This window comes from Bufo bufo, chromosome 4 (assembly GCF_905171765.1).
Source record: "Bufo bufo chromosome 4, aBufBuf1.1, whole genome shotgun sequence".
In the NCBI taxonomy this organism is placed as follows: Eukaryota; Metazoa; Chordata; class Amphibia; order Anura; family Bufonidae; genus Bufo; species Bufo bufo.
Genome location: NC_053392.1, coordinates 626,401,780 through 626,427,541, shown reverse-complemented (window position 1 = coordinate 626,427,541; position 25,762 = coordinate 626,401,780). Strand labels below are relative to the sequence as shown.

At 45.2% G+C, this 25,762-nt stretch overlaps 1 protein-coding gene across 1 annotated transcript in view; it reads left to right on the top strand.

Moving 5' to 3' along the window:
- DNAH8 (dynein axonemal heavy chain 8) overlaps positions 1-25,762 on the top strand; it is a 622,089-nt gene that overhangs the window by 256,481 nt on the left and 339,846 nt on the right. Inside the window, exons 34-35 of the mRNA XM_040430275.1 lie at positions 6,355-6,417; positions 6,652-6,752. Coding sequence (XP_040286209.1) covers positions 6,355-6,417; positions 6,652-6,752 — 164 coding nt within the window. The remainder of the gene's footprint in view (positions 1-6,354; positions 6,418-6,651; positions 6,753-25,762) is intronic.

The window sequence follows — 25,762 nt, the reverse complement described above, 5'->3', positions numbered from 1 at the left end:
CATTCCTCTTTACAGAACTGTTTCAGTTCAGAAATATTCTTAGGATGTCTGGTGTGAATCGCTTTCTTGAGGTCATGCCACAGCATCTCAATCGGGTTGAGGTCAGGACTCTGACTGGGCCACTCCAGAAGGCGTATTTTCTTCTGTTTAAGCCATTCTGTTGTTGATTTGCTTCTATGCTTTGGGTTGTTGTCCTGTTGCAACACCCATCTTCTGTTGAGCTTCAGCTGGTGGTCAGATGGCCTAGTTCTCCTGCAAAATGTCTTGATAAACTTGGGAATTCATTTTTCCTTCGATGATAAAAATCCGTCTAGGCCCTGACGCAGCAAAGCAGCTCCAAACCATGATGCCCCCACCACCATACTTCACAGTTGGGATGAGGTTTTGATGTTGGTGTGCTGTGCCTCTTTTTCTCCACACACAGTGTTGTGTGTTTCTTCCAAACAACTCAACTTTGGTTTCATCTGTCCACAGAATATTTTGCCAGTACTGCTGTGGAACATCCAGGTGCTCTTGTGCAAACTGTAAACGTGCAGCAATATTTTTTTTGGACAGCAGTGGCTTTCTCTGTGGTATCCTCCCATGAAATCCATTCTTGTTTAGTGTTTACGTATCATAGATTTACTAACAGGGATATTAGCATATGCCAGAGACTTTTGTAAGTCTTTAGCTGACACTCTAGGATTCTTCTTCACCTCATTGAGCAGTCTGCGCTGTGCTCTTGCAGTCATCTTTACAGGACGACTACTCCTAGGGAGAGTAGCAGCAGTGCTGAACTTTCTCCATTTATAGACAGTTTGTCTTTCCGTGGACTGATGAACAGCAAGGCTTTTGGAGATACTTTTATAACCCTTTCCAGCTTTATGCAAGTCAACAATTCTTAATCGTAGGTCTTCTGAGAGCTCTTTTGTGCAAGGCATCATTCACATCAGGCAATGCTTCTTGTGACAAGCAAACCCAGAACTGGTGTGTGTTTTTTATAGGGCAGGGCAGCTGTAACCAACACCTCCAATCTCATCTCATTGATTGGAATCCAGTTGGCTGACACCTCACTCCAATTTGCTCTTGGAGATGTCATTTGTCTAGGGCAGGCATCCTCAAACTGCGTCCCTCCAGCTGTTGTAAAACTACAACTCCCACAATGCCCTGCTGTAGGCTGATACCTGTAGGCTGCTCGGGAATGCTGGGAGTTGTAGTTTTGCAACAGCTGGAGGGCCGTAGTTTGAGGATGCCTAGTCTAGGGGTTCACATACTGTTTCCACCTGCACTGTAAATGTTTACATGGTGTGTTCAATAAAAACATGGTAACATTTAATTCTTTGTGTGTTATTAGTTTAAGCAGACTGTGATTGTCTATTGTTATGACTTAGATGAAGATCAGATAACATTTTATGACCAATTTCTGCAGAAATCCATATCATTCCAAAGGGTTCACATACTTTTTCTTGCAACTGTATATATATATGTAGCACAGACCGACAGCTCAGTACATACAGAGAGGAACAGTTACGACAGTACGTTAAATAAAAGTGACAAAAAACAGTTGAATCTTTGTCGAAGCTTAGGACTCCACATCCTCAACGGTCGCACCAAGGGAGACTCTCTAGGAAGGACTACATTAAACTCCCATGTGGATAACAGCGTAGTGGACTACGCCATCACAGACATGGACCCCGCAAACATTGGGGCCTTCATAGTAAGCCCACAATCGCACTTGTCTGATCACAACAAAACACCCATATATATTAAGTCCATAAACAAACCACCAGGACAAATACCTCAGCAGGCAGGGCTCTTCACACTACCTCCATCTTATAAGTGGTCCAAGACATTGGCTCAGAAATATAAAGAGGTGCAGAATAAACCAGAAATCCAAGGTGTGCTCTACTACTTCAACAAGGTGTTTGAGATAAACCCAGAAGGAGTCAATCAATCTGTAAGAGGTCTTAATATATTTTACACCATGGCAGAAATGGCTGACCTTAAAAAGTATAGCCACCTAAAGCAAAAAGAAGATAACCCCAACACTTGGTTTGATGAGGAGTGCATAGCTGTACGGAAAACCTTAAGATCAGCCTCAAATAAAAAGCATAGAGATCCCAACAACACCAACCTACGGGAAGTCTACGACACAACGCAGAGGCAATACAAAACCCTCCTCAGAAGGAAAAAGCAAGAATATACTTCAACTAAACTTACACAGCTTCAAGATTCCCTCCAAGATAACTCCTTCTGGGAACTATGGAACCACCTGTGTACAAATGAGAAGAAAAACAACCTCCATATTCAGAATGGCAACATCTGGCTCCAGTATTTCAGAGACCGACATCCCAAAAGAAGAACGTAACCCAGACCAAGAACAAATGAGGTCAAAACTGAAGAGCATGGAACAGATACTTAAAGATTTCCAAAACCTGCTGGACTCACCCATAACACTGCAGGAGATATCACAGAGAATATCAACCATAAGAGGTAAGAAAGTCAGCGGCACAGATGGCATCCCACCCGAAATGATTAAGTACAGCCCACCAGCAATACAGGCAGCCATAACAAAACTGTACAACATTGTGCTAAGCGCTGGCTACTTCCCCTAAGCCTGGAACCAAGGTGTCATAACCCCAATATACAAGAGCGGGGACAGGTATGACCCGGCCAACTACCGAGGGATATGTGTCAGCAGCAATCTGGGGAAACTATTTAACAGTATCCTGAACTAGAGAATACTTGGCTTTCTCACCCAGCACAATGTACTCAGTAAAAGCCAAGCAGGGTTTATGCCAAACCACTTCACCACAGACCACGTCTATACCCTGCACCGCCTCATCCAGAGACATGTCCACAACACAAAGCAGGGAAAGATATACACTTGTTTCAGGAACTTCAAAAAGGCCTTTGACTCGGTGTGGCACCCAGCATTGCTCCTAAAGCTATTGGAGAGCAGAATAGGAGGAAAGACACACAACGTCATCAAAAGCTCCTACACCGAAAACCGATGCAGCGTGAAGGTAAATGGGAAAAGAACGGCTTACTTCCAGCAGAGCCGAGGAGTCAGACAGGGCTGCAGCCTCAGTCCAACTCTCTTTAACATTTACATCAACAAGCTGGCAGTGGCTCTGGAGTCTTCCTCAACAACAGGTCTAATCCTCCATGACACTGAGGTGAAATTTCTCCTGTATGCGGATGACCTTCTCATACTATCACTAACTGAGAAAGATCTCCAAGACCAGCTAGTCATTCTGGAGAAATTCAGCACCACATGGGCCCCTCCCATCAATTTAAAAAAGACCAACACTATGGTGTTCCAGAGAAGGAGAACAAAGTCAGCCAGGCCCTCTACCTTCTTGCTACACAACCACCCTCTTACAGCCACACACAAACAGGTACACCTGCCTGGACCTGATAATTGGCCAAACTGAGAGCTTCAAATCAGCCATTGAGCTGAAAGACAAAGCATGAAAGACATTCTACAACATCAGAAGACGACTGTACCACCTCAAAGCACCAGCGAGGGTCTGCCTCCATCATTGCACCAATCCTCCTGTATGGCAGTGAAGTCTGGGGCCCTCACACGTACCCCTACTGGTCAAGATGGGATTTGCGAATATTTAGAATATCGCTAAATATATTCGTAATCGCAATATTCGATTTTTTTTTTAAATACCAGTTCATGCGAATTTTTATGTGAATATTTTAGGCGAATTTTATGCAAATTTTCGCAATCAAGAAAATAATGCCTGGAGATCATGAATTCGCGAATTCTCAAATATATGGCGAATATTCGCCCAAATATTCGCGAAATATCGCAAATTCGAATATTGCCCCTGCCGCTCATCACTAGTAGTAATGAAGTAATGAAGGCTCCCATCATCATAAAGCCTTGCTACACCAAGGGATCCCAGGCAAGGCAAAGCCCTAAAATCAACTTACTGAAACCCAGCCCGACCAGAAAATCACCCCACACCACCTCACAAAAGCCGGGATTAGGAACACAGTAAACAAGAGACGAGAGGAATATGTCAGTGAATGGAGGAAGGAGGTGAGAGCATTCCAGAAGCTGAAGGTGTACCAGAGCCTGCAAAAGACTACAAACTGGCCCCATATCTGGAGAAAATAGGGAACCCCAGAGACTGGAAAATCATGAGCTGCTGAAGACTAAGCGCCCACAGCCTGGCCGTCTAATCCGGACGGCAATGACAGAGCTACATGCCTAGAGAAAGCAGACTGTGCCAGCAGTGCCACCTGGAGGCGGTGGAGGATGAGGTCCACTTCCTGATATACTTTCCCAAATACTCAGCAGTGAGGGACATCCACTTTAGTAGACTCTCTGATCTACTCCCAGACTTCAGCTCCATGGAGGAGGAAGAGAAGCTGCCCATCCTGCTGGGAGAGGAAGAAAACACTGTGGACATAGCAGCACAATATATCAGTGCCTGCCACAGACTGAGAGGAGCCTGATATGCCATGGACTCCGATACCCTGACCCGGGGTGTGTCCGCACCCCTTCCCCCCCCTGTCATAATATGCCACGGACTCCTATACACCGACACACCGATGTGTGTCCCCATTTCTCAACACCCTATTTCCCACATGCTTTGGCAATTCTAATGTACATTTTTGACCTGCCAATAAAGCTTAATTGATTAATAGATAGATATGAGATAGATAGACAGATAGATAAATAGATATGAGATAGCTAGTCAGATAAATATTAGACAGACAGATGGATAGATATGAGATAGAAAGATATTAGATAGATAGGAGATGGATAGATATTAGATAGATAAATAGCTAGATATAAGATAGATAAATAGATAGATATGAGATAGAAATATAGATAGACAGATAGATATGAGAAAGATAAATAGATATGAGATAGACAGATGGTTAGATAGATAGATAGGAGATAAATAGATAGAATGGGGTTTTCTAAAGTGGCCAGTCCTTTTAAGGTGAGATAAAAGAGAAAAATAAGATTACATTGAGACATGTTGGATATTTTTCCTTACAGATCAAACTAAGAGATGTGATAAGGAATTATGAATCCTTATCTTCAGTGACAGGAACTTCCAAGCTTTAGAATTCATAGGGGGAGATTTATCAAACTGGTGTAAAGTAGAACTGGCTAAGTTGCCCATAGCAACCAATCAAATTCCACCTTTCATTTTTCACAGCTCCCTTACACCAGTTAAAATCTCCCCTATAGTGTTTTGTCCTGGCCATAAAACATGGGTCACTGCTGCAATGTGCAGTCCATCAGTGTGTTGTTAGTTAACGGTCTGATAACGAGAATACCTGACTATTGTGTAGCAGTCAGGGGAGGAAGAGACCGCAGGGCAGGATTCAAATACATTACAGCAGACAAGGAGGCTGAAGCATACACCGGCTTTATTAAAGAACAAAATGTAATTGCTGTGAAATCAGATTAACAGTATACAACCACCGCACCAGAGGCACAATGGACAAATGACAGTAATGATTTAAACAGGTAATATAACTTTGCATAAAAACAGAATGAGCTAAAACAGTAAACACACGGTGTACAAGCTACTCTCCACTAAAAGTTTCCTATCTACCCCTGCTACCCAGGGTACACTTCTACAGCGCACTGACTAAATTCCCCTTCTCTATGACCTATCACAGATTAGCACCGGTGCCACTCACAGTTCTGCAGATAGCTGTTTTCCTTGGTCTGGTACATGACGGAAGGTGCAGCGTGGTCTTTCCTTCTCTCTGGTTGGATTGCAGCAGGTGCAGGCATCCACCTAGTTCAGCTCTGACTGGAGGAATCCATCTTGTTACTGGTCTCTGAATGGCACCATCTCACTCCTCTGGAACACACTTTGCCTCTGGTATTCTGTTCCACAGCTGACAGGAAGAAATCACATTTACAGTCCCTTTCTGATATATCTCCCAGCAGAAAGACTCTCTCTCCAGAGAGATGCGGCACCCCCCAGCTCAGCCCGGGAGAAACTTTATTGTCTTACTTCAGCTTGTCCTTTCCCTTATTCAAGACACAGCGGCCTCTTGTGGCTGGAGGAGGACATCACAACCTGTGTGATACAGAAATGTCAGTGCAATGTAACTTGGTGAATATAAGGCTGACTCTTACAATTGCATGAGACCAAGGGCAGGTGTACTGCATGTGGGCCACAAAATAGGGCTGTGCCATTTGCCCTATGTAGTTTGCATGGTGATGATGCTGGCCCTGCACAAGACCCTGCGTTCTTATACTTTCTACTTGTGTTATTTCTTTCCATGTTCACTGCATTGTCTGTGTGACCAGAGATAATAGTGTTATGTTTCCTGTAAGATTTTACATACTGTTTCATTTTCGATTGATGTGCCTTTCTACAGGAAGGACCATTGGTTCCAGGTATAACATCTCAAGAAGCCAGTGCAAGGTTACATATATTTCAGGTAAGCAGAAGGCAGTCTCAGTGATGGGTTAGGCTAGTTTCACATCTGCGACAGATCTCTCCAGCAAGCTGTTACTCCTGCAGCGGTTTTTGTCCTGCCGATTCCCAGCAACAGCCAGCCGCAGATATGAAAGTAGCCTTAGTCATGTGTGGTTGCATCCTTTTTTTTGGGAAAGGGGGGGGGGATGCGGGGAGAGGTTAAAACTTTGTGTATTTTCTTTCATAATTGTTACAGATTCGTTTTGATGAACTTTGGAGAAAATGTATCTCTTATTCTTCTGGAGAACAGCTCTTTGGCTTACCTGTGTCTGACTATGACATTCTACATAAGATGAGGTAATGCAGGATTATATTCAGAATGGGGTTTAGTTCACATGAATTACAAATGACTGTAAAACCAGAGGAAGCTGTACGGAGGCACAAGAAGTATGCAATGCTTCTATGGAAGAATAACTCAACACTACAGTGTCCTAACATAGACGTGGTCCAGTTCTTTACTGTCACGACGGGAAGTGGGGGAATCCCCCCCATCTCGCAATGTCCTTTGCTACCGGGCTGCGATGCAGGGAAAAGGGAGCTGGTCACCTCCTAAAACTTCCCTTAACAGGCCCTAGTCTCCTAGCTGTATGAGCCCCCTTCAAAGGTAAGGGGACTCATACCCACGTGCCTAGAAGTCTAAGTATCCCTGCATTGCCCTACAGCTGGTGACAGGGCAGAGAACACCTGTTCATCCAGGACACGGATGACAGGCGTCTCCAGAGGCCCAGTAGCTAGCAGGGTGCAAGACTATAAACAGTACGGCAGGTAAATAGCACAGCAACACCACAAATGCTATCAACTCTTACCTGCCGCAGCCGAGATGGAAGGACGGCACCAGCGACAACCCAGACCTCCCTGCGGCTACAAGAAGCATGGAGGTTCCAGGCTGGGAAGCACACAGTCTTGCATATTGCTTAAACCCCTCCAGTGCAACATACATAGTAACATAGTACATAACGCCGAAAAAAGACATTTGTCCATCCAGTTCGGCCTGTAATCCTGCAAGTTGATCCAGAGGAAGACAAAAAAACCCTGTGAGGTAGAAGCCAATTTTCCTCACTTTATGGGAATAAAAAATTCCTTCCCGACTCCAATCAGGCAATCAGAATATCTCCCTGGATCAACGACCCCTCTCTAGTAGCTATAGCCTGTAATATTATTACACTCCAGAAATACATCCAGGCCCCTCTTGAATTCCTTTATTGTACGCACCATCACCACCTCCTCAGGCAGAGAGCTCCATAGTCTCACTGCTCTTAACGTAAAGAATCCTTTTCTATGTTTGTGTACAAACCTTCTTTCCTCCAAACGCAGAGGATGTCCCCTCGTCACAGTCCTGGGGATAAATAGATGATGGAAGCGATCTCTGTACTGACCCCTGATATATTTATACATAGTAATTAGATCTCTCCTCAGTCGTCTTTTTTCTAACGAGAATAACCCTAATTTTGATAATCTTTCAGGGTACTGTAGTTGCCCCATTCCAGTTATTACTTTAGTTGCCCTCCTCTGGACCCTCTCCAGCTCTGCTATGTCTGCCTTGTTCACAGGAGCCCAGAACTGTACACAGTACTCCATGTGTGGTCTGACTAGTGATTTGTAAAGTAGTAGGAATATGTTCTCATCACGGGCATCTATCCCCCTTTTGATGCAACCCATTATCTTATTGGCTTTGGCAGCAGCTGCCTGACACTGGTTTTTACTGCTTAGTTTGCTGTTTATTAAAATTCCTAGATCCTTTTCCATGTCAGTGTTACCGAGTGTTTTACCATTTAGTATGTACCGGTGACTTGCATTATTCTTTCCCATGTGCATAACTTTACATTTGTCAGTGTTAAACCTCATCTGCCACTTATCTGCCCAAGCCTCCAATCTATTTAGATCCCTCTGTAGTAGTATACTGTCCTCTGTAGTATATATACAGTATACTGTCCTCTGTAGTATATATACAGTATACTGTCCTCTGTAGTGTATATACAGTATACTGTCCTCTGTAGTATATACACAGTATACTGTCCTCTGTAGTATATATACAGTATACTGTCCTCTGTAGTATATGCACAGTATACTGCCCTCTGTAGTATATATACAGTATACTGTCCTCTGTAGTATATATACAGTATACTGTCCTCTGTAGTATATATACAGTATACTGTCCTCTGTAGTATATATACAGTATACTGTCCTCTTCAGTGTTAATTACTTTACACAGTTTAGTGTCATCTGCGAAAATTGATACTTTACTATGCAAGCCTTCTACAAGATCATTAATAAATATATTGAAGAGAATAGAGCCCAATACTGACCCCTGAGGTACTCCACTAGTGACAGTGACCCAATCTGAGTGTGCACCGTTAATAACCACCCTCTGTTTTCTATCATTGAGCCAGTTACTTACCGACTTACAGGCGTTTTCTCCCAGTCCGAGCATTCTCATTTTATATACTAACCTTTTATGTGGTACAGTGTCAAATGCTTTGGAGAAGTCCAGATATACGACATCCATTGATTCGCCGCTGTCAAGTCTAGAACTTACCTCCTCATAGAAACTGATTAAATTAGTTTGACATGACCGATCCCTCACGAAGCCATGCTGATATGGCGTTGTTACAGGGGCTATTAGCTATTGCTATTTATGTAAATTTCAATAGTTAATATTCATAAATAGGCGTGAGTCGTCTTATGATAGCTCCGCCTATTTATGCCTTACTTAACAACAAATCGCTACTGATTGCCCTACGCTACTCACTAAACTAGCTGCATGCGCCTTACTAACTCGCTACCAAGTACACGCTACACAAAGGGTATAAATAACACCGTATTTATTAATTCTTACGGAACATAACACATGTAATACACAGATAATACAGTACAACAATACACTATAACTATTGCTGAGGCAACTTACATATATATATGGAATATAAAGATTTGTAACTATATATTTCTATATCAAGGGTATAGACTTATATAGTTACAGCGGCCCACAGCAATATGAATACACACACTATTACAACACACTAATACGGTTCTGACTACACTAACGCAGCCCCAAGTCCTCCCCAATATCTAACTACAATTGCACTAATACACATACATACACTTTACCAGCAACCCACCCAATCCTGACAATATACTATCCCTACGGGGAATGACCAGAGGTTATTACGGGCAAGGAGGGATGTTCTAGGGGAACACAGGGAATAGAAGAGGGGGGTACTTAGGGCTGGAGAAGGTAAGGGTAACCAAAGGGATAAGGGGTGTTTCCAGGGGGGGGGTATGTGGTAAGGGTTAACAGGATTGTGTGGAGGGAAATAGGGGGTAGCAGGGGAGTATATAGATATCCCAAGAACAGGGGGGATATATATATTTAGGGTAGCAGGGGGGGAATATGTATACTTATAGCAGGGGAGTATATATATATATAACAGGGGAGTATATATCGTTGGTGGTATAGGGTAGGGTTAAATACAGGGAATATAGCCGGGGATCGTTGGTGGTATAGGGTAGGGTTGTGGATACTTAGCGGTATAATGCTCGTTGTCCAGGGGGGCTCGTTTGTCCAGGGATGATCCTCTTCGGCTGGGGCTCCGTACAGAAGTGCCTCAGCGTAGCGCCGCCTGACTATTTAAGTTTGGCGGCGCTCGCTCCCGAGGCAGCACGTCCGGACGTGCACGTGCGCGCCGCCGGCCAGAACACGTGGGCCGGCGCGGTGATATGACGTCACCGCGCCGGCCCGCGCATCCCGGAGCGCGCTTCCAGGCGGAGGGTTCCTTTGATCCTCCGCCTGTAGCGCATCTGCATACCATGCGGTGCGATAATTATCGCGCCGGAGGTGTGCAGATAACAGAGGGAGGGACGTTTGTTCCTCTCTCTGTTATGTTAACTATCCCCAACGGTTGGGGATAGTTAAATACCAAAAGGCATCGGATCTCTATTGATCCCATGCCTTTTGAGGTCACCAGAGGCTGGACATAATTGTCCAGCCATCTGGAGACCTTCTCATCCCCTGCAGGGATGCATGAGGGGGGGGGCAGCACGTCTGGTTCCTATACTATATGTGTATGGATGCTTGGGGCACATCCATACACATATATATACATATACAGGGAGTGCAGAATTATTAGGCAAGTTGTATTTTTGAGGATTAATTTTATTATTGAACAACAACCATGTTCTCAATGAACCCAAAAAACTCATTAATATCAAAGCTGAATATTTTTGGAAGTAGTTTTTAGTTTGTTTTTAGTTTTAGCTATTTTAGGGGAATATCTGTGTGTGCAGGTGACTATTACTGTGCATAATTATTAGGCAACTTAACAAAAAACAAATGTATACCCATTTCAATTATTTATTTTTACCAGTGAAACCAATATAACATCTCAACATTCACAAATATACATTTCTGACATTCAAAAACAAAACAAAAACAAATCAGTGACCAATATAGCCACCTTTCTTTGCAAGGACACTCAAAAGCCTGCCATCCATGGATTCTGTCAGTGTTTTGATCTATTCACCATCAACATTGCTTGCAGCAGCAACCACAGCCTCCCAGACACTGTTCAGAGAGGTGTACTGTTTTCCCTCCTTGTAAATCTCACATTTGATGATGGACCACAGGTTCTCAATGGGGTTCAGATCAGGTGAACAAGGAGGCCATGTCATTAGATTTTCTTCTTTTATACCCTTTCTTGCCAGCCGCTGTGGAGTACTTGGACGCGTGTGATGGAGCATTGTCCTGCATGAAAATCATGTTTTTCTTGAAGGATGCAGACTTCTTCCTGTACCACTGCTTGAAGAAGGTGTCTTCCAGAAACTGGCAGTAGGACTGGGAGTTGAGCTTGACTCCATCCTCAACCCGAAAAGGCCCCACAAGCTCATCTTTGATGATACCAGCCCAAACCAGTACTCCACCTCCACCTTGCTGGCGTCTGAGTCGGACTGGAGCTCTCTGCCCTTTACCAATCCAGCCACAGGCCCATCCATCTGGCCCATCAAGACTCACTCTCATTTCATCAATCCATAAAACCTTAGAAAAATCAGTCTTGAGATATTTCTTGGTCCAGTCTTGACGTTTCAGCTTGTGTGTCTTGTTCAGTGGTGGTCGTCTTTCAGCCTTTCTTACCTTGGCCATGTCTCTGAGTATTGCACACCTTGTGCTTTTGGGCACTCCAGTGATGTTGCAGCTCTGAAATATGGCCAAACTGGTGGCAAGTGGCATCTTGGCAGCTGCACGCTTGACTTTTCTCAGTTCATGGGCAGTTATTTTGCGCCTTGGTTTTTCCACACGCTTCTTGCGACCCTGTTGACTATTTTGAATGAAACGCTTGATTGTTCGATGATCACGCTTCAGAAGCTTTGCAATTTTAAGAGTGCTGCATCCCTCTGCAAGATATCTCACTATTTTTGACTTTTCTGAGCCTGTCAAGTCCTTCTTTTGACCCATTTTGCCAAAGGAAAGGAAGTTGCCTAATAATTATGCACACCTAATATAGGGTGTTGATGTCATTAGACCACACCCCTTCTCATTACAGAGATGCACATCACCTAATATGCTTAATTGGTAGTAGGCTTTCGAGCCTATACAGCTTGGAGTAAGACAACATGCATAAAGAGGATGATGTGGTCAAAATACTCATTTGCCTAATAATTCTGCACGCAGTGTATACAGTTATATTATAAGTATATGCACAATCATGGATGTTTGGGGCACATCCACAAATATGCATACACCCACACGTGACAATAAGCCCATCCATACATATATATATATATATATATATATACATAGAGATGTATGCCTGTCAAGGAGGCCTACATACATTTCCATGTATATCCCCTGGTCCCACCTGGACGGGCCCACAGTCAAGGGCCAATATACATGTATATATGTCAGGGCATATATACATATATATTTAAATATAACACTTCCTTCAACAATCCCCCTGTTGTCGGGAATACGACAATAAACATTTTGGGGGAAGGGTTGGGAGGTATTTACCCCCTCTCAATCGCACTCTAGGTGACAATTCAGGAAGGACTGAAGTAGTATGACCCTTAGGTACCTAGACATCACCTGTCATGACTAACATCTCCGACCTGCCCTTCACCAACGCCTCCGTCCACCGAATACACCGTCTTTTCCTTGGATAACTTCCTCGGCATCTTACATTATGTTCCTCAGGTGTCAGCCACTCCCTATGTAGTCTATTTCTGACTCCGGAATGGCTTCACCCTTGCCGTCTCTCTCTTGGCCAGTGTTGTTCTTCTGGCGTCCGTTACCCCCAATGTTAGTGCCGGTAATTCATGTAGCACCTCCTTATGGGGTATGGACGGCCGTACCTTTTAACACCAGTATGATTTTCATCTTAATTGAAGACTGAGTTGTTAGAGAGGTTCTCCCATGGACAGATACATAGGTTTTTACAAGGCAGGTCAGATTTTCTGGGGGGGGGAGGTGATGTCATAGTACCTAAATTCTACCTGCGGGAAAGAACCCCGCACTACCATCATTCAATCCAACCCCTACAAAAAGTCACCATTGTCGATATTGAAGCGGCAAATACTTTAGTAGATGAGGGGCCTGACCCTAGGGAATCTACTCTACCCCACTCACACGAACATGTCATATCCCTCCCAATACAGCCCAATTCAATTCAGTGAGTACCCATAGAGACTCATGCCTTGGCCTACTCTCTATACCTCCCAAGACACTGGTAGTTAACAGACCTTTGTGTCCTTGGGGAAACGACTATAGGATGCAAGTGTGCGTCCAGCCATATTGTAGTATGGCTGTCGCACATCTACACCTAGAGTGTCCATGGGTACATGAGGACACATATATACAAATAATCAATGTAAATCTATACACAATATGATGAGGTCACAGGGTGGCCTATGATTATACCCCTATCCTTCTTACGAAAATCTACTACAATACGTGATATACATGTACATAATGCTATGAGGTCACAGGATGGCTTTGGATGTTCACCCTGAACCCTCATAGGAAAAACCTACTACAACACAATATTTATATACACCCACCCCCACACACAATACTATGAGGTCACAGGATGGCTTTTGGATTTTTCATCCCGACCCTCATAGGAAACAGTATGTCCATGCGATCTCTGGCTCCAGGACTTTGTTGGAGCTAAGTCCTGAGCCTCCTACGATTAACTTCGTGAAGTTCTGTCTGGTTCTGGTTTAGTTGGTCCGCAAGTCTCTTGACCCTCCTGTAGATTAGACACAGTCCCATGTACATGATGATTACCAGAACCAGAAGAACTATCACCGGATGAATCAATAGGTTGAAGAAGGATGTTGCCTTTGGACTGTAGCCGAACAGACTTTCCCACCAGGAGATCTTGGAGTCTTTGTCCAACGCAGTTGTGATTGCCGTTATTTTATTCTTGTCGTGCATCAGTTGGATGGTGGCCTGTTTCTCTGTTTCTCGAAGATTCTTAATTATTTCGTCTTCTTGGCTGAAGTCTAGCAGGAGATGTTTGAGTTCTATCCCAAAGCCAAGAGGGATCTTCTGGAGTCTCACGGGTACGTCAGGGCGGATGTCGAGTCTCTTCTCCGGGGTGATTGGTGTCCTTCCTTGTAACTCTGCGACATCTAAACCTAGGACGGGACTAAGGGTGCAATACGCTCCAGGGAGGAGCTCTCCTCTCTCAGTGCAGTTAGTTCCATAGATTGTATAAGACATGTTTTGCCTTTGGTACCAGCACCAATACCCCTGTCCCAAGTATTTAAGGGAGGAGGGTATTGGGCTGGCCTTCATCTCACAGGACCCCTCGGTGCTCCAACATTGGTGTCTTAACACCCGATCCTGACTACCTTGACAGAGGATAGCATCCTCTTTCTTCCAACATCCCTCTGTGTCTAACAGATAAGGATGGCCTCTTTCATAGGTTAGAACGCCCGGGGGGAGCTGTGGATGAAGCACCGTCTGGTTATTTATGACAATCCCTAAGTTAATTGCACTGTAACCCTGTCTAAGATGGCCAGATACAGGAGCCAATGATGAAGCAGTGCAAGTGAGATTCCTACAGCCGTGCCACTGGACTACCCACCAGTTGGTGTGATTGGCTGCAAAAGGAGATATAAGAGGACTTACCCGTTGGCGGAGGTTAAATGGGAAGTGGCCGCCGTACAATGATGATACAATATGTTTAAGGTTGCCTGAGAGTTCACTCTGGACCTGCGTACACGCCAGAGCGAGCTGAGCTCTATCCTGTTCTTCCAAGAGACCCACAACTAACCTTCTAAACTTCTCTCGTAAAGCAGAAGATAGGGAGGTAGTGGCATCTATGTGCGAATGCTGCAAACCCTCTAAGACGTGGTTTACATCAAGCTGGGTCTCGAATCCTTCTCCGGCGTGTCGCGCAACATCCCCAAGTTTACCTCTCAGGACTTCCATATCCATAGTGTTCAGGGCGCCCACTCCCAATGCACCTCCGCCTAGTCCCATGGCTATCAGATCTCTTCTTCCCCGGTGATTTCTATGTATGAGATCGTCTTTTCTTACCTTTTGCCCTGCCTCTATCCAACCTCTTATCATGTCAATTTGGTTCCTCACAAACTCCCCACATCTGTGATCCCACTGGTCGACTCGGAAGTCATCTACAGAAATTCTCCAAGTAAATAGGACGAATTTTGTCCCCGTGATGATCTTCCATGGGGAGGACAGTTGAGGAGCTATAGGATCTGCCAATTGATGGATAGGGGCGTTGCAAGAGTCTAAATGCATTTTTACAGGTTGTAGACCTGTCGCTTCATAGGGGATCCTTACCACCGTTACACAAACTTGCCCTCTACCTCTGAACGGATACCATTGGTCATTTTCTCCAACCTGTAGCACTAGTTTTCCTACGGGTTTGGATTTAGACAGATAGGCCCATTGTGTAAATGTCCAGCACCCTTCATCTACTGCCTCGCAAAAAGGCCATCTAAACGAACCATCTATATTGATGTCAAAGTTAATATCCCTGCCACTGGGGTCTTTCCAATCGGAAGACACATACCTACCCCGGTATTCCTCATTCATAGGGGTACCGTCCATCCATACATCCACTGTAGGGGTATCCACCCCATTGCACACTAAATCCCAACTCCAGGGATTAGTGTCCAAGGTTACCATCTGGGTATCTTGTTCCCAGTGGGCATAGGTGACGAAATAATATCCAGTCACCTCCTGAACACAATTGTCTCTCATGATGGTGATCATAAAGGACCGTATGGATGGAGATCCCTTTAACTGAGCATACCTGGGATCCTTGGCATCTGTCCGTACTTTTAAAACGGTGGCTCGGTAAAAGCCTTCCAGTTTTACCGGACCACTCTGGTCATTCCATAAGGCCTGGCCAGAGTTACTGCAGTTTAACTTTAGCATCACTATACTGGTTCGTATGTAATCTGTGGACACATGTCCTTGAACATAACTGGATTCCCTAGTGATAATCATCTGGGAATCTCTTAACATACAATAAGCTTTTAGGGTGCCCTTTACCGGAATGGGTCTGTCAAAATATGTCCTTACCCTCAGCCCATCTTGGCTATCCCTCCTTATGAAGGTAGCTTTAAGGATATACCAGCCACTATACTCTGCACCCGTGACATCCTCGGGACTCAGAACCCCCTCCTTGGTACACAACACTGTGGTAGTGTTGGCTTCCACTTGTTTGTAAGGATGTAAGTGAGGGTCCTTAGACACCCATCTTAAGGATCTCATAGGAGTAGGGTCAGAGTCCCGAAAATGTCTGAATTCTTTGAGGCAGAGTGCATGTAAATCATGTTGTATGGCAGACACATTCTCCACAGGGGTATAATGTTGAATTACACCTTGGGCAAAACTCTCCCTCTGGAAACCATACAGATACCACTGTCCTGGTGTAAATGAAAAGTTCTCGTATGGTGTCAGGATTTTGCCCTCCAAACATTCCACCATTAAAAGGCCGGGTTTATTCATAGATATGTCAGCCATATCTATATTAACTCCCAGGCCCTCCCCCAAAGAGGTTGAACCTGCCATCATCATGCTTACCACCAGTACCACAAGTTCGGGATATGCCATGTTCAGAGGATTTCTATATCTTTTCAGGCTAGTCGTAACCTTGGTGAGTCTCCCTCCCGTGATCTGTTAATTCAATGTGAATGTAATTAGCTTCATGGATCCACCTTCGACCCCACCAAAACACCCCCCCCTCCCCCCGGTCACCCAACTCTGTGAGGGTTCATGTTATTGAGTTGGGGAGGCTCGGGTGGCTTTGGCCTGGTCGATATGGATCCATAAAACTCCCTGTCGCCTCCGTGACTTTTTCTTGGTCGTCATCGGCCTTTGCACCTTTAGCATGGTGTCACCCATTACTTCAAGGACCTGATAGGGTCCTTCCCAGTTTGCATCCCAGGGGCCGGCCCGACGGAAGATTTTCACCATCACTAGCTCTCCTACAGAGGGCATTGGCGTTTCCCCCTGTAGATACGGTCTGTGTAGCCGTATCGCTGCATGAGGCAATAACTCCTTCAGGTTTAGTTGTACCTGTTGGAGAAACAGGTCTCTGGCGATGGCGTTCTTCACTGGTTCTGACACTAGGGGTTCATTGGGTAGGCATAGGGGCATTTTGCGTCTGGTCATTAGTTCAAATGGGGTGATACCGGTACTAGTAGCCTCGGTAGCTCGGATTCCCATTAGCACGGCTGGCAGAGAGGTTACCCATGAGGAACCTTTCTCCAGTAGTGCTTTAGAAAGTCGTGTTTTTATGGTCCGGTTCATCCGCTCCACGATGCCCGCAGACTGAGGGTGGTAAGGCACGTGAAACCTTTGCTTTATATCTAAAAGACCACAAAGTGCTTTCATTACCTTACCCGTGAAATGGGTCCCTCTGTCCGACTCTATCAATCTGGGGATACCCCATCGTGACAGAACCTGTTCCCAGAGAACACGGGCAGTGGTTGTAGCCGAATCATTAACCGTGGGGATGGCTTCTACCCACTTAGAGAAGACATCCACTACCACCAGTGCGTAACGATAGTTACGACTTCCTGTTGGTAAAGGTCCTATAAAATCTATTTGTAGTGCGGACCATGGACCATCTGCAGGAGGAACTCGCTGCAACACCGGCTTCAGGGCTGACGCCCTTGGGTTAACCTGAGCACAAACCAGGCACTGTTGTGTTACTTCCTCTACTGTGTTGGACATTCCCGGCCAGTATAATTTGTCTCTCAGGAGAGACAAGAGTTTATCCCGGCCCAGGTGTCCAAACAGTTGGTGGTTCAATCTGGTTAGCTCTGCTTGCAGATGCTGTGGAACCACGGGAAGAGGAAGTTGCTGTGTACCGGTATCGTAACACAGGATCCCCTGCTGTATTGACCAGGGATGCTGTGGAGATGTGAGGTGTGTCATTAGAAGAGGATCTTTTGCTTGTTCCTCCTCAAATGACACCGGGCCTTTACTCAGGTTGGTACGAACTGCAATCTGGTAGGCTGGTAACGGCTCAGTGTCTGTTTCCTGAAGGATCCCAGACACTGCCGCTAGTTTGGCCAATTCATCCGCCTTGTTGTTACCCAACGTCAAAGGCTCATCCCCTTTCTGATGCGCAGGGATTTTTATGATGGCAGCTTCCGCCGTGTGTGCCATGCCCCATTCCCAAAGTTCTTTCAGGACCGACAAATGAGCCAGAGGTTTGTTTTGGCTATCCACAAATCCTCGTCTTTTCCATGTGTCCAGGTGCAGGGTGAGAGAACGAACTACATATGAACTGTCGCTATATATAGTTCGTTTCCCTGGGGGTTGAAGAAGCAAGGCTTCCTTGACCGCCTCCAGTTCCGCCCGCTGTGCCGACATGTGACCTGGTAACTTGACCAGATTCTGGGTACCTGTGGTCTCATCCAGCACAGCAAAACCTGTGACATAGGTCCCATCCATGAAAAATCGAGAGCCATCCACAAAGATGACTCTGTCTTCTGGATGTTTATCGGTCCTGAAAATTTGTGGCGCGTTGATATGCGCTGGTTGGCCACAGTCATGTTCGGTGCCAGTTAGGTTCAATAACTGGGACAGAACATACTTGGCTTTGTGGTTCACCTGCAGACTCCGGCCACTGAGATCCATAATCCACCTCCCGAATCTCTGTTGGGAGACTCCAGGGAGTGTATCACGGAGCAAGAGGGCCAATGGAGAGTGTGGAGTCTGTAAAGTGAGGGGCCTGAAGCCTACAATATGCTCAGTGGTTTTGACGGCATAGTGTATGGCTGCCAGTTGTTTGGCACACTCATCGAACCCTCGTTCAACAGGCGAAAGTAACCTGGAGAAGTATCCCAGCGGTCTAGTGTCATACCCTATCTGCTGTAGGAGGACCGCTGAGATAGACTCCGTCCCTGCATGCGCCTGTATGGCTATTTCCCCTTCAGGATGGGGAGTGGCCAATACAGGGGCAGAGGAGAGGTCCCTTTTCAAAGTAGAAAAGGCCCCTTCCTGTGCATCAGACCAACCTTTGATTGAGGGGTCTTCTCCTCTGAGGAGTTCATAGAGGGGTTTTGCTTTGGCAGCAAAATCCTCTATGAACTCCCTCATAAAATTAGCAACTCCCAGGAATTTTCTCAAATCTTGTAGAGTGCCTGGTCTAGGTAACTTTACCATGGCTTCCACTCTGGCTGCCACGATTCCTTTGGCTCCAAAAGAAATTTGGACTCCAAGGAAAGTTACCTCTGTTCTGGCCAAATTTGCCTTGTGGGGACTCAGCTTGAGTCCTGACTTGGCCAGGAGTCCCAATAGTTCTTTTAACAGAACCAAGTGTTCTTCTATGGTTTCTGTGTGTAAGAGCAGGTCATCCACGTATTGCAGAAGGCATTCCGGCCGTGAGAATACACTCAGAACGGCCGCCAATGCCTGGTGGAAATACGTGGGACTACTGTGGAACCCCTGGGGGAGTACACCGAACATGTACTGTTTGTCCCCTACTGTAAAGGCAAATTTGTACCTACAGTTTTCAGTGAGTTCAATTGAGAAGAACCCATTGGCAACATCTATGGTTGAGAATATGCGACTTTTGCCGCTTATTCTGGCCATGATGTCAGGAGTCTGTGCCACCACTGGAGCGGACATTGGGGTGTATTTGTTGAGGACCCGGAGGTCTATGGTGAGCCTCCATGCATTGGTGTCCTTTTTCTTTACTGGCCAGAGGGCATTGTTGCATTTAGAATTGCCCTCTATGACCACCCCCCTAGTTTTTAATTCTTGGACGGTGTCCAAAATTGAATGGGTGGCTTCTGGCGGAAAGCGGTATTGGCGTTGAGGTGGAGGGTCGGGACCCTGTATGTCCACCTGAACACCAATCAGTCTGCCACAATCGTTTTTTCCCTGGGCCCACAGATCGGGGTACTCATACACAATAGCCTCAAGGTCTGGATTATGTGAGATCTCAGGCCATTTGTGTTCAAGTACTTCAGTAGAGTCATCTATTGTTGGCAATGGTGGTCCCAGAAACTGGCGTTGGATGACAAACACCTTGGATTGTCTGGGACCCTTCCATACAATACTATTTGCCAGATCTAAGATCCACCCATTTTGTGTCATTACGTCGGTTCCAATAATGTTGTCAGAACCGGGGTAATACCACATGGGGATCCTAAGGGTCGTGTGACTGGTAATCTGGACAATTACTTCTTCTATTCTGTGGGCCCTCACCCCCCCTTGTTGGTGATCAAATCCGATCACCACACACTGAGGGCTGTTGGGATGTAAATCATGTTTGACATTGGTAATGGAAATTTCCGCACCAGTGTCAAGCATGATTTCGGCGTCCTGATTTTTGATTTTGGCCTTTATGTGGGGTCTCCCTGAAGAATCCAGTATGATGGGACATACTGGCGCCAGATCTTTAGGGATCCCTGATCTTCAATCAATTTCTACCAGACTCCCAGTAGGTACCTGTGAGGTACATACTGCCACTTGTGGGTTCTTGCTATGAACCCTTCGTGTGGATTCCAGGGATTCCACACTCATTACCGAACGCGCTGGGTCATTCACAACAGCCACACGTTTTGGTGTCTGGACCTGTGAATGTCCCAGATATTCCCCCACTGGTTTGGCATAATTAGGTTTCATCTTGAAACCGTTATTATTGCCTGTTCTCTCAGGATTTGTCCGGTTGTTACGTGACCATTGTGGACAATTCCTCTTTATGTGCCCGTATTGTAAACATAGGAAGCATCGAATGCCTCCCATCCTTTCCAATGGCGGGGCTGTGGGGCGAATAGCCGAGTTCCCTTTTGTGTGCTGTACCCGTTCATCTTGAGATGTATCGTGTACAGGCGCACGCTCCGTCACTTTGACGGATTTCTTATTGAGCAGTGTATCCTGTCTGCACTGCTCAATAATCATAGCAGCATCCGTGAGGGATGGCTCCCTAGCTGCACTCAACCGGATTGCAGTGTCAAGGTATGGAAATTTTTCCACAAACATACGTATCATACCCTGTGGAATTCCAATACCGTGATCTTTCGTAACCCTTCTGTACATTGCTTCAAACCGACTACACATAGACAGAGGTTCGTCATGTATAGTGGGTTTGAACTTGGACAGGATATCCGGAGTGACGTCCCAATGGCCCGTTGCCAGTCTCATGAGTATGGAGAGACGTTCCTCCTTGTCATAAAACTGTCCATTCATGGGTTGCGTCCTCCCCGTTACCTCATACCTTTGGTTTAGGTGTGTAGGTAACCATAACTTGAATAACTCCATGCGATATTCGTGAGCCACTGAATACTTGTTACAGTGACCCTCGAAGATATCACATGAAGTAAACGGATCTACACTGGGATCGTATTTTGGGATCTCCTTGCAGATCCGTAACAGGAAGTTTATCCTTTCCATACTGGAATGGTTAGGATAAAAATCTTCCTGTCTTTCCGGACGCGTTGGCGGATTGGAAGTGGTAAATGGCCAACCACTTTCCTCTCTCCAATCGTTGCCCTGTTCCTGGGATCGGTTGCTACTATTCTCCCTGGGTGTGTGGGTGAATTGTAGCGTCCGTTCCACCTGTCCCCTAGTGTCTACTGTATCGGATGTTTGATCCGTGGAAGATCTTGGCGCTGTCGCCGCTATCTCCCCCTGTGCCGTTTCCGAAACACAAACCTGTTTCGTGGGCACCATACTGTTAGCACCAGGCCGTGACAGATTCGAGATGACCTGCTGCAAATCCGCAATGGTTTGCGTTTTTGCAGCCAGGTCCTCTCGAAGTTGAACAATCATGTTATCCATAGATACCGTATTGTTCCTGAACTGGTTTATCTCAGTGTACAGTCTGAGCAGTTCCTTATCCATGTCAGAGTAGAAACTCTCCTTGTCCGAGAGTCTAGACTCTAACACGCAAATTTCCCTGCCCCTCTCGACCGTACACTGGGATTTCTCTTGTAGTTGTGTTTGTAATGTGTGTAACTGTTTAATGTTCTCAACACAACAATTGCAGTGGAAGTTTGCAGTGTTGGAAACTTCCTCTGCCTTTGCCGTGCTGTTAAGTGTTACCAGATGTTCCGGCTTCCAAATGATATCCTCAAAGGTGTGAACCAATTTGGCTAACATTTGGAGCCGTTTTTTGGTTTTTTTAAACATGCTGCGATTAATGCAGAGTTTGTCATGAGCGTATGCCTGGTCCAATAAAGTGGACCATAGCAGCTCAGTGGATTTGTAGGTGGTGGGAATGATGGGGTTGTATGTGCTATGTTTGCTGAGGTGTTGCAGTGTGGCGAAGTTCATACTTACTTTTTGACGAGAGGCCATCTTCATTGGTGTCGTTTGTTGTGCTGTGTTGCTGCGTGGAGGAGGTCCTTCAATATTCGGAACGCCTTCTCCCGACCAGCCAGACGACTTATGTTCGACTTCAATGACGACGGTTCTCTCTTCAGTGGTGTAGGTGATGACTTCTCTCCAGTGGGCGTGTAAGGGAATCAGAAAATATTAATACAGAAAAATCAGAAAAGATTTTAGATTCTCTGCTGTAGAGATTGCTCTGTGTCTGGTTCTGATTGAACAAACCGCTTTACCTATACGAACTATCAGGCAATGGACGCTCAGAATCCACTGACCGCGTCCCTCCCGCCTGACTAGTTCACAGCGTAAGCGATTCTTTTCGCCAAAACCAAACACAGAAAACAAATTCTTAGCAGTGGGCCTGGCTCGCCAATGTTACAGGGGCTATTAGCTATTGCTATTTATGTAAATTTCAATAGTTAATATTCATAAATAGGCGTGAGTCGTCTTATGATAGCTCCGCCTATTTATGCCTTACTTAACAACAAATCGCTACTGATTGCCCTACGCTACTCACTAAACTAGCTGCATGCGCCTTACTAACTCGCTACCAAGTACACGCTACACAAAGGGTATAAATAACACCGTATTTATTAATTCTTACGGAACATAACACATGTAATACACAGATAATACAGTACAACAATACACTATAACTATTGCTGAGGCAACTTACATATATATATGGAATATAAAGATTTGTAACTATATATTTCTATATCAAGGGTATAGACTTATATAGTTACAGCGGCCCACAGCAATATGAATACACACACTATTACAACACACTAATACGGTTCTGACTACACTAACGCAGCCCCAAGTCCTCCCCAATATCTAACTACAATTGCACTAATACACATACATACACTTTACCAGCAACCCACCCAATCCTGACAATATACTATCCCTACGGGGAATGACCAGAGGTTATTACGGGCAAGGAGGGATGTTCTAGGGGAACACAGGGAATAGAAGAGGGGGGTACTTAGGGCTGGAGAAGGTAAGGGTAACCAAAGGGATAAGGGGTGTTTCCAGGGGGGGGGGTATGTGGTAAGGGTTAACAGGATTGTGTGGAGGGAAATAGGGGGTAGCAGGGGAGTATATAGATATCCCAAGAACAGGGGGGATATATATATTTAGGGTAGCAGGGGGGGAATATGTATACTTATAGCAGGGGAGTATATATATATATAACAGGGGAGTATATATCGTTGGTGGTATAGGGTAGGGTTAAATACAGGGAATATAGCCGGGGATCGTTGGTGGTATAGGGTAGGGTTGTGGATACTTAGCGGTATAATGCTCGTTGTCCAGGGGGGCTCGTTTGTCCAGGGATGATCCTCTTCGGCTGGGGCTCCGTACAGAAGTGCCTCAGCGTAGCGCCGCCTGACTATTTAAGTGGGCCGGCGCGGTGATATGACGTCACCGCGCCGGCCCGCGCATCCCGGAGCGCGCTTCCAGGCGGAGGGTTCCTTTGATCCTCCGCCTGTAGCGCATCTGCATACCATGCGGTGCGATAATTATCGCGCCGGAGGTGTGCAGATAACAGAGGGAGGGACGTTTGTTCCTCTCTCTGTTATGTTAACTATCCCCAACGGTTGGGGATAGTTAAATACCAAAAGGCATCGGATCTCTATTGATCCCATGCCTTTTGAGGTCACCAGAGGCTGGACATAATTGTCCAGCCATCTGGAGACCTTCTCATCCCCTGCAGGGATGCATGAGGGGGGGGGCAGCACGTCTGGTTCCTATACTATATGTGTATGGATGCTTGGGGCACATCCATACACATATATATACATATATACAGTTATATTATAAGTATATGCACAATCATGGATGTTTGGGGCACATCCACAAATATGCATACACCCACACGTGACAATAAGCCCATCCATACATATATATATATATATATATATATATATACATAGAGATGTATGCCTGTCAAGGAGGCCTACATACATTTCCATGTATATCCCCTGGTCCCACCTGGACGGGCCCACAGTCAAGGGCCAATATACATGTATATATGTCAGGGCATATATACATATATATTTAAATATAACACTTCCTTCAACAGGCGTTATTTGCTTATTTCCGTTAAGATGCTCTAACATAGCATCTCTCAGAAAACCTTCAAACAGTTTACCCCCAACAGATGTTAAACTTACCGGCCTATAGTTTCCAGGCTCTTTTTTTGGACCCTTTTTGAATATTGGCACCACATTTGCCATGCGCCAATCCTGTGGGACATTCCCTGTCAGTATAGAGTCTGCAAATATCAGAAATAAGGGTCTGGCTATGACATTACTTAATTCCCTTAGGATACGGGGGTGTATGCCATCCGGTCCTGGCGATTTGTCTATTTTAATCTTTTTAAGTCGCTGTTGTACTTCTTCCTGGGTCAGACAGGGCACTTTCAATGGGGAATTTATTTCAACATTCAGCATTTCATCTGACAGTTTATTTTCCTCAGTGAATACATTGGAGAAAAAAATATTTAACAGCTTTGCTTTCTGCGACTCCCCACTCATCACTCTTTAAAGGGCCGACACCTTCAGATTTATACTTTTTAACATTTATATAATTGAAGAACATTTTAAGGTTAGTTTTACTCTCTTTGGCAATTAATCTCTCAGTCTCTAGTTTGGCCGCTTTTATTAGTTTTTTACATGTTCTATTTTTTTCCTTATAGTTTTTCAGTGCTTCCTCGCTACCCTCCTGTTTTAGTGTTTTATATGCTTTCTTTTTGTAATTTATTGCTTTCTTTACAGTTCTGTTTATCCACATTGGTTTCTTTTTGTTCCTTAACCTTTTATTCCCATACGGTATGTACCTCTCACAATGAGATTTTAGGATGCTTTTAAAGATATCCCATTTTGTGGCTGTATTTTTATTTGTGAGGACTTTGTCCCATTTTGTTAGGCCTATGGCCTCTCTTAGTTGGCAAAATTTAGCTTTTTTGAAGTCTGGTATTTTTGTTCCTCCCTGTAGAAACGCTCTTTTGAATGATAATTGGAAGGTTATTACTTTATGGTCACTATTTCCCAGGTGTCCCCCGACCTGCACGTCTGTTGTTCTGTCAGGTCTATTGGTATACACACATCAAAAGTGACACGTCAAGCAGCCATGCTGGTAACAACACCACAAATACCAGACATGGCACACCACTCTAGACGTACAACAAAACTAAAGAGGAAGGGTACAGGAAACAGACACAAATAATAAAAATGACAACTAAGGGTGGCTCACACAGCATGACACATTCAGCCAGGGAGCAGAGCTCCAACACAGACTGACAACAAGCAAACTCAAACTAACCTTCAGGCACAACCACTCAAAGATGAGGGGAGGAGTGCATTCAGGTTAAGCCTCTCAATTGCCACAAATGTGGCCACTCACGGTTTGAGAAACCCAGGATACCCACGTTCTACTCATTACCAAAGATCCACAAGGGCCTTGTGCCCTTAAAGGGTCGCCC